Source organism: Mandrillus leucophaeus, unplaced genomic scaffold (assembly GCF_000951045.1).
Source record: "Mandrillus leucophaeus isolate KB7577 unplaced genomic scaffold, Mleu.le_1.0 Scaffold671, whole genome shotgun sequence".
In the NCBI taxonomy this organism is placed as follows: Eukaryota; Metazoa; Chordata; class Mammalia; order Primates; family Cercopithecidae; genus Mandrillus; species Mandrillus leucophaeus.
In genome coordinates this window covers 320,946-331,779 of record NW_012107264.1, presented here as the reverse complement: position 1 = coordinate 331,779, position 10,834 = coordinate 320,946, and the positions used below count along the sequence as shown (strand labels likewise).

The 10,834-nt window shown below is 34.9% G+C and overlaps 1 protein-coding gene across 1 annotated transcript in view; it reads left to right on the top strand.

The window, feature by feature from the left end:
• Nucleotides 1-10,834, top strand: part of LIPI (lipase, member I) — a gene marked incomplete at its 5' end in the record, with an annotated part of 103,667 nt that overhangs the window by 3,712 nt on the left and 89,121 nt on the right. Inside the window, 1 exon segment of the mRNA XM_012001959.1 lies at nucleotides 2,015-2,116. Within this exon segment, the coding sequence (XP_011857349.1) occupies nucleotides 2,015-2,116 (102 nt within the window).

Genomic DNA, 10,834 nt, shown 5'->3' with positions numbered 1-10,834 from the left:
TTTTGAGACAGAGTCTCACTCTGTTGCCCAGGCTGGAGTGCAGTGGTACAATCTTGGCTCACTGCAACCTCTGCCTTCTGGGCTCAAGTGATTCGCCTGCCTCAGCCTCCCGAGTAGCTGGGATTAAAGGCACCTGCTACCACACCAGCTAATTTTTGTTTTTCTTAATAGAGACAGTGTTTCACCATGTTGGCCAGACTGGTCTCGATCTCCTGACCTCAAGAAATCTGCCCACCTCGGCCTTCCAAAGTGCTTGGATTACAGGCGTGAGCCACTGTGCCCAGCCACTTAAAATTTAGTGGGTACAATAATTACTCAATAGAAATTATGTACAAACATTTGTTATTTTCTATGTTATATTTAAATATTGGCTTTGTTTTAGTTAGACTCTGAAGTTTTGTTAAGCTCTCAACAGAGCTTAAGTTACCCAAATGGAAATGGGAGAAAAATACCTATTTCTGTAGTCCCAGCTAAATTTTAAGGACATACTATCCTAAGAATACAGAAGTAAATGTGACCCATTGAACAAAAATACTTTATGTATTAGCTAAGAATATAACTATTTACTTAGTTATCACAAACTGATGCATTTCAACTCTCTAAAAATTTTTACTTGAATGCTACAAAGGAATCAGGAGTTGTATCCAATTTGAGGGGCTCTGGGTCCCCCTTCATATTTCTATAACAAAATTACTGCATCCAGAAAACTCGGTCATCTAATAAGGCTGACATGGATTTTCATTCTTTCCTCTATGAGTGGTAGTGATTTTAGGAATAGGAGGATAATATTCCTTTCAACCAATTTACCTTTTTTATTTTGGGAAAAAAAAAAGCAATTATTCATATATATGGCCATAAAAGACTTATAATAACTTTAAGTGTTGATAAAAGAAAATAGTGTCTTTAGTTAAGTTTCAAAGAAGGAGGAGAGAGGTGAATAACATAGATAGTTACCTTTGCAAACCTTAAGCATATCCTTACTCTGATTAGTTTTAATGTTAACAAACGTGTGAAAACAAATTAACTGAATGAATGTAGGAGGGTCAAGAAGTAGCAGTTTAGCCAGGATTTATTTATACAAAGTTCCCTAGTGCTTAAAGCCCATTCTATTTCAAAAACCACACTTGCTCAATTTGTACTTAAATTGTGTTTACACATATTAGTCTAGTTTGAATGGCCCCAATTACCGGGCAATCATCAGGGACTAAAAGGCCACCAAACATGGAAGTTCTACATCAGAATAATTTATAGGAAGATAGATGATTCTGTCTCATTCAGTCAAGTGGGTTAAATAAAATGGGGATAATAGAGGTGTTTGAAATGAAAAACATTATATTTTACTTTCAAATATCTTTTTAAGATGATTGTTTCTTCATTGTATAGATGTTCTCAAGAAACTGAATTTTATCTTCTCTCTCCACTTTTTGACAGTTCCTAGAATTTTTATTTAGAAATTAGGATACCCCAGAAATAATATTCACACTCCACAGAATTTAAAATATATTTTCCTTTTCTTAAGAGTGTGTGAGAAAGTCTTATGAGAAATGGATAAGATAACATGGTTTATCCCATAGCCCAAATTATATTTGGCACCTGAAAAAGCTTTTCAGGTCTGTCTACAGATAAATCCAGAGTGAGCTAGTAAGGTACAGAGTTCAAGAGAGAACCAGATGGTATTCATTATTTTTTTCCTTCAGGAGAAATAGTTGTAGTTATTATTAAATGTAAACTACTGTATTACTCCTAATTCAGTCTCACATAAAAATTCTCCAAAAAATCCTACAATATTTTGTTGTGGCTTAACCTGAAAAGTTCTGAAGGTTCGTATTATTATTCAAATAATGAAGTTACCTGCTATTCATCCACTTTCATTTGTTCTTAGATATGTTTTTGGATAGGTTTAAACTAAAAGTATAAATGCTTTTTATGTTTATAATGTAGTCATAATGGAAGTATGCAATGTGAGGAGCTTTGTAGACTTGATTAGACTGGTAGTTTCTTTCTTGCTTTCCAGGTCTTGACCCTGCTGGGCCAAAGTTCTCCAGAAAACCACCATATAGAAGATTGGATTACACTGATGCAAAGTTTGTGGATGTCATCCATTCTAACTCCCATGGTAACAAATCAGGATTTATTACCTAATTATTTGAAAATGAAAAGGAAAATGTAGACCCTGGGCAAGGGGAAAGCATAAGAAGAAAAAACATCATGGATAAAATGATTTTAAATCTGTAATTATAGTATGATAATATTTCCCAAGTAATATTTCTTAGGGTTAGTGATTTCCTGCATTGTCAAATGGCATTCTTTGACTTCAGTTTGCCTCCTTCAGGTTTCAAGATGTGTCATGTCATCCTAAAACACTGAAATAAATAACTAAGAGTTCATTCTGTTCATGCTGTTGACAGTTTTATTGATTTGATCACATTTCCCCCCATGTTTAACATTCCTGATGTATTTAGGTTACCATTCTCCCCACTTATTTTCTTGCTGTGATATACATCAACTAGAACTGAACACAGCATTTCAGCCAAAAATAAAGAATAGTCTTCCTTAAATGTAAGGAAATAATTTTTCTGTTGTTTTAAAATTATCGTAGCTGAAAATCTCTAACAGGGTATTGAATTTTTGGCCAGAGTACAATTGAACAGACACTTTTAAGAAACAGACTGTCCTCATGCCTTTCCTGATTTGAATTTGTTGATACTAATATTTATTGAGCACTTCCTATACGTTAGGCAGTGTTTTGAGTGCTTGTATGAATTAATTAGTGAATCCTACCAAATTTCCATTAGATAGATAACAACTATCATTCCCTTTACATTTGAGGAAGCCAGAATAAAGGTTGTAAGGTCAGTAAGTGGCAGAGTCAGAATTTGAAATCATATGTTTTGATTCCAGATGATGCACTTAACCAGTATATTATTCTTATAAACTGAATCAGGAGAGGATATGGTGCTCAGATAGAGACAAGGGCAGTGACACTAAGATTGCTCCTCTGAATTAATCTTGTGGTAATCTATACTACCATACTAGGGTGTGTGTGTGTGTGTGTGTGTGTGTGTGTGTGTGTGTGAAATACGCAAATGTCATAGATGCAATTTTTTCAACCCCCATGACTACATGTCAATAGATTGAGACTCCAGTGGTAACAATTCTTCTCCTTATTTAGAATCTATGTTCACCTACTTCTATAAGCAGTCAAAACCAAAGGAGTCATGGTTGTAGTGTTATCCAAACCTCTCATGTCTTTATTATCTCTAACTCTTTATATCAGCTTGGCACATCCACATACAATACACCTATTGGCCAATTAATCTGTAATCTCTTGTCTGAATTTTTTCTGAAACTCTAACTTATTGGGGGAACCCACCCCCAATATTTCAATGTAGGTTCTTTCTATTTTCCATAAGTGTTGGCCAGCTGAGAAATAAAGAGAGACAGTATAACGAGAGGAATTTTACAGCTGGTCTGCCGGGGGTGACATCACATGTTGGTAGGACTATAATGCCCGCCTGAACCTCAAACCAGCAAGTTTTTATTAAGGGTTTTAAAAAGGGGAAAGAGGCTGGGTGCGGTGGCTCACACCTGTAATCCCAGCACTTTGGGAGGTGGAAGCAGGCAGATCACAAGGTCAGGAGATTGAGACCATCCTGGCTAACACGGTGAAACCCCATCTCTACTAAAAATGCAAAAAATTAGCCAGGCGTGGTGGCAGGCGCCTGTAGACCCAGCTACTTAGGAGGCTTCGGCAGGAGAATGGTGTGGACCCGGGAGGCGGAGCTTGCAGTGAGCCGAGATTGCACCACTGCACTGCAGCCTGGGCAACAGAGCAAGACTCCATCTCAAAAAAAAAGGAGGAAAGAGTATAAGAACAGGGAGTAGGTACAAAGATCACATGCTTCAAAGGGCAAAAAGCAGAACTACTGATAAGTTTCTGTGTTCAGCAGAGCATGTATTTTCTTGATAAACATCTTAAACAACAGAAAACAGGATTTGAGAGCAGAGAACTGGTCTGACCACAAATTACCAGGAAGGAGTTTTTCCCCACCTTAGTAAGCCTGAGAGTACTGCAGGAGACGAGGGCATATCTCAGTCCTTATCTCAACCACATAAGACAGACATTCCCAGAGTGGCCGTTTATAGACCTCCCCCCAGGAATGCATTCCTTTACCAGAGTATTAATATTCTTTGCTAAGAAAAGAATTTAGCAATATCTCTCCTACTTGCACATCCGTTTATAGGCTCTCTGCAAGAAGAAAAATATGACTCTTTTTGCCCAACCCCACAGGCAGTCAGACCTTATGGTTGTCTTCCCTTGTTCCCTAAAAGTCACTGTTATTCTGTTCTTTTTCAAGGTGCACTGATTTCATATTGTTCAAACACACATGTTTTACAATCAATTTATACAGTTAACACAATGATCACAGTGGTCCTGAGGTGACGTATATCCTCAACTTATGAAGATAACAGGATTAAGTGATTAAAGTAAAGACAGGCATGAGAAATTATAAAAGTATTATTTGGAAACTGATAAATGTCCCTGAAATCTTCACAATTTATGTTCCTCTGCCACGGCTCCAGCCGGTCCCTCCATTTGGGGTCCCTGACTTCCCACAACACTAACTTCAATTCTGCCTATGGCCTTTTGACTTAGTTCCTCATACTTCTTATTATTTTTGTTTGTATTTTTTACTTATCCTAATGAACTGTCTTGGATTTTCTTATATTCTCAACATCTTTTGATGATGCAAATCATCTGATAGGTGATCTAACCTGCCACTAGAGGCCACATAGTTGGAACATTGGATTGATCTTTATGACTATCACAAATAAGAAACATAGATTTTTGATGCTGCATATGTACCTGTCCTGAGGAATTTCTGAATGATATGCGTGGACTCAGCACATACCTGGTGAACTGCCTTTTCCTTGAATACTAGACAATGACCACATCTTCTGCTTGCCAATAATCCTCATTTTTACTCAGTTGTGAGTGTTCAAAAAGCCATGTGGCCTTTCAAATTTGTGGATTACATAATTCTGGCATACATTCTTGTTGAGATATTGGGGAAAATTATGAGTCCAATATCCAAAAGATAGATGCTTTTGAAACCTTCATATTGGGTTTGCAAAACATCTCATCTGTTATTCTTGTCTGGAACTCCAAAGGACATTACAGAATCATGGGTAAAGCTGAACAAACCAGCCTTCTTATGGTCGGCAGGAAGCTTCTAGTTATCTGAGTTGCCTCCGCCAAAATCACATTTACTGAGTTTTTGTTTAAGTAGATTCTGAATTGTTAGAGCTCCTAGTTATCTGACAGAAGCAAACAATAGCCTTCTTTGTAGGAAATTCATATAATTCAGTGTCAAACTAATTTTACAAAAACAGTTTAAAATAAATGTTTAGCATCCAAGATAGCCAGGCACACTTGACGCAAGACAGCATGAATGAGAAAAAGCAGAAACAACAGTAAATAGACAAGACCCATAGGCCTCCAGATATTGGGATTATTATACACTGGCTATAAAAAAGTGCTTATTATTAAGTTGGTGCAAAAGTAATTGTAGTTTTGCTATTAATATTTTCAAAAAGGTAGAAGATAAGACCGAAACATTTAACAGAAAATTAGTGAGTATAAATTTGATCAATTATATTTGATGAAATTAATGAAATTATTCTTACCCTAAAAAGTAAAATAATTGACTTCCATTAATTGGGTTTAACAGAAAATTAGAAATGGGTAAAGAGAGAGTGAGCAAGTGAACTAAAAAGTAGGTGAAAAGTAAATTTCTAGACTGAAGCAAATGGGTACCAAAGAATAGACAATATAGACCAACAGTTAAGAGATGCATAGGATAGGCAATGAGATGGTATAATACATTGTCTTAGAATTCTGGAATAAAACTGCAGAAAAATGGAACAGAGGGTATATTTAAAGAGATATTTTCTCATAATTTTCCCAAACTGAGTAATATAATCAATCCACAAGTTCAAAATGCCCAATTAAGAAAAATAATAAAGATTAATCTCCATTTAGATGAATGATAGTGAATTGCAGAAAAGGCCATCATCAAACCATACAAGTTTATTTAAATAAGGTGAATAAGATTGACCAGAGTTACAACTGAGTTCTCATCAGAAACAATGGAATATAGGAAACAACAGAATGGTTGCTTCCATATGGTGAAAGGAAACAACTGCTAAGATAGTATCCCAATCTGTTTCAAGAATAAATGTATTTTGTTTCAGACAAATTTAACTAGTTAAATCTAAGCATATGCTGATGGCATAAAATACTGTTAATAATTTTTTTATGGATTTGAAATATAGAGAAAATTAAAATAAGCTAAAATAGCATATGATTTTGGGCAATAAATGAATTTCAAGCTTTCTGTGTTCCTTTCATTGTATAGAAAGAAGGTGAAAGTGACCTTCAATAACTGAGGTTCATAAGTATAGTATTCATGTTGAATCTTTAGGGTATCTAGCAAGAAAAGAATAAAAGAGTACTTCCAAGCTAATGAAGGACAAAAATTGAATAAACTTTTTATGAAGTCAAAAGAAGGTAAGAAAAGAGAGAAAGAATGCATAAAACAGCTAAAGCAAATAGAAGGTAGATAATAAGATAGTAAAATTAAACACAACTATACAATTAATATAAATGGACTTATGCTCTAATTAAAATATTGTGGTTGTCAAACTTGATTAAAAAGACAAAATCCAACTCTTATTTATTAAAGACATATATAAAAGCAAGGAAGCAAAATATTTGAAAGTAGAAGGGTGATAAAATATATGCAAATATTATCCTCCAAATGGTGGTAAATCTATATTAGACAAAATTGATTTTATCATACAAACTAATAAAAATATGGATGGACTTTAAAATAATAAAACTTTGAACTCACAAAGAAGATATAACAATTCTAGTTTGTATCCATCTAATAACACAGCTTCAAATACGTAATGCATTATTAACAATAACACATTACAAAAAAAAGGCAACCGCATAATCATAGTGAATAATTTTAATTAACACAATTGATCTCATAGACATTTATAGAACATTACACTTGAGAACTGCAGAATTTACAGTCTTCTGAAACACACATGGATATTTTACCTAAAGTTCACCATATACCGAGCCTTAAAAAAATGCTGAAACATTTCGATATACCTAATGTAAATGACAAGTTAACTGGTGCAGCGCACCAACATGGCACATGTATACGTATGTAACAAACCCGCATGTAGTGCACATGTACCATAGAACTTAAAGTATAATAATAAAAAAAGAAAAAAGAATACATTAGTAAATATAATCAGAGCTATGAGGGCATTAGCCAAATGTAACAAACAAACAAAAAAGAATTGAAAGCAAACAAAAATGTTTGGATCTGAAAAAAAACAATATTCTCAAACACTTCAAAGTGTAGAAATCATAGAGTAATCTTCTCTCTCTTTAATGCACTTAATCCAAATAAATAACAAAAATATAACTAAAATCCATACATTTTTGAAAGTGAAAAATCACACTTAAAAATAACTAATGAATACAATAATAAATAACATAAATATGAAATATTTTGAATTGAATATTCACATTATTGCATATTAAAACTTTTTGGATTCAGCAAAAGTCACGTCTAGAAGTTAATGTATGGTTTTGAGTACAGCTATTTTAAAAGGCTGAAAATCAATCACTAATAATCTTGAAAAATTAAGAATTAAACAACATAAACACACAGAAATGAAGAAAGAAGCAAATATTAAACATACCAAAGAAATTAATGGAATAAAAATTATGAATTGCAGATGCTTTAAAAAGCCAAAATTTGCACTTTAGAAAAGATAAAAATTAATTATTATTTTAAAATTTATTTATATCACTTTTGCCTTCTTTCCATACAATGAAAGGAACATAGAATGCTTGAACTTCATACGTCTCTTCTAAAAATAAATTCTTGGAGAGAAAAAACAGAAAGAACAAAAAGAGAAGACACAGCTAGTATCAGTAATTACGTGGTTCTGTTTCCATCAACTGGATTCTGAAGCTGAAAAAAAACCTTGCACTCATGTAAAACACAAAAATTATTTCCTTGTGGTATGCATAAATGTGAAAGGAAAATAAATGGTTTATGAGCAATTATTTTTAAAGCCTTCATAACACTGGGATAATGAATAATATTTTCCCAAAGTACACAAAAATCTCTAACCCAAATGAAAACATTAAAATGTCAGATTATATAAAAATTGAGAATGTTATAAATACTTTAAGAATGTGAACAGCAAGCCATAAAAAAAAGCAGGAAAAGAGATAATAAAGACCCACTATCAGTCAATAATAAAGACAAAGATAACCTCGTGAAGAAAAAGTCAGGACATTAGGAAGGATATATCTGAATAGGCAATAAACGTATAAAAAGTTCTTAAAGTTAGAAACAAATATAAATTAAAACCCAAATAAGAAGCCACATGCTTAAAATTCAAAAGTTTGACAAGAGCATTTATTGGCAAAGATATGGTACAACTATTCAGCATTGTGTATTAAATCAAAGATACTCGTGTTCTATAACAATTCCACTCCTAGGTATATAACCAACTGATGTACCTTCACATATGCTTTAATATATGTGTTCAAAATGTTCACAGTATGAACACATTAGCCCCAAATTGGAAACAACACAAATGTACCACAATAGGAGAATGGAAAAATAAATTGTGATACGTTCATACAATGAAATACTATATGACAATAAATTACTGTTTTTACACCTGACAATGTGGATTAATAGCACAAACATAGTAATAATCTAAAAAGCCAGAAACAAAATCATACATAAAATATGAGTAAGTTCATATATTTTTTCAAAGGGGAAATCTAAACTATAGGGTTTTGAGAGTCATCCTTAGAAGGTAAAGAAGAAAAACAGGCTGGGTGCGGTGGCTCACACCTGTAATCCCAGCACTTTGGGAGGCCGAGGCGGGGGGATCACGAGGTCAGGAGTTCGAGACCAGCCTGGCCAGCATGGTGAAACCGCATCTCTGCTAAAAATACCAAAAATTAGCTGGGCATGGTGGCACGTGCCCATTGTCCCAGCTACTCGGGAGGCTGAGGCAGGAGAATTGCTTGAACCCGATAGGCAGAGGTCACAGTGAACAGAGATCATGCCATTGCACTCCAGCCTGAGTGACAGAGTCAGACTCCATCTCAAAAAATAAAATAAAATAAAATAAAATAAAATAAAATAATATCAACAAATGATTTTATTTTAAAAAAAGAGGATGGGTTAGCGATTAGGGGACAGAAAGAAACGTGTGTCTGGGTAAGGGCACAATGGGGGCTTCTAGGTGCTATTTCTTTACATGAGTGTGGTAGCCCCATGGCTGTTTGCTTTATGATAATTAGCCTATAGATTTATGTTGAATGTTCTTTTTCTGCATGTGCCTTATATTTTACAATAAAAGGAAAATTAAAAAGTCATAGCTGCTCTCCCCGCCCTTCTTGAAACCAAGAGAATGAATGATCTAAACAGACCAAGCTGCCCCCCACCCATCTGATAAAAGGGAAATAGCATGCCTGAATCAAGGGCTGCTTGTAAGTTAATGACAAATTTCTTTTTTTTCCCTCTAATTCCTAAGGAGTGCTTAGTCTCCTTAGGTTTGAGTCTCCTTCATTGGCAGATTGGAGAAAATGACAGTTCCAAACTGGAAACCCCTAGTCTTGGAAATCCATGTGGAGTTCAAATATGAGGAAATTTCACAGATCTCTAACACTGTTAATTTTTTTTTCTTGTTTTTAAAACTCCCCTCTCCCCAGCCTCAGTGTACATGCCCAGGGTTCTAACGTGCTACTAACAACTCATCAGAGGTTCTGTTACATCCTAGAACTAAGTCGAGTTGCAGCATCTAAACCCTTATTGTCAGAATCATCTATTTATCTTTGTTTTATACTAAATCTATGACTGATCTCTTTCATGAGTTCACTGTGTTGTAGGAAATCTTTTGTGCCCCAGATTAAAGCATTGTAATCTTATTTGGCAGCACAATTTTATATCAAATCACAGTCCTGAGTATTCTGGGCTTGCTAGCCCTTTTCACTGTTAAGGCTTCTCTGAGTTATATGCTGGTAATGGGTTCAGAATCAGTACATTCGCCGGTGCCCCAATGATCTACAGGGCTACACAAGCCCTTGAATCAAAGCTTTGAGTTTCATGTCACTCTGACTCAAACTGCTCCAGCCGAGAGGCAGCTTAGTTTTTAGATTTTTTTCCAGTTAGTGCATCCAGCACCAGCAGATCTTAAAAATTATGACCCAAAGTGAAAGCAAATCATCACACTGATTGAGAAGGCTCTGTAGGACCTGGCTTCCTTTGCTCCGAAGCTCCCTGTTACACATTAGGCTTCAGCCACGCTGGCTTCTTCCCCGAGCATATTCACATAAATATCCACTGGGCTCACCGCCTCACATCCTTCACATTTTTGCTCCACTCCACCTTCTTCAAGTAGCAAATTCCTTAACCAAATAACTTAAACATGCAACTACCACCCTCACTAGACCCTTCCTGTCCTCTTGTTCTACTGAACTGTTCTCCGTAGCACGTACTATTGTTTGATATACTCTGTATTTACTTGTTTATTATGGTTTCCTTCCACTATAAAGTATTTGTCACTGCAAGTCATTTTGCTCTATTTCTTTTTTCACTTATGTGTTCATACCACAAAAAACTGTGACTGACCCATAGTAAACTGGTGACTGGCAAACATGTTACATTAATGAAATATACTTTTCATGAAGAATTTATAGAAGTAAACCTTCTCTTTATAA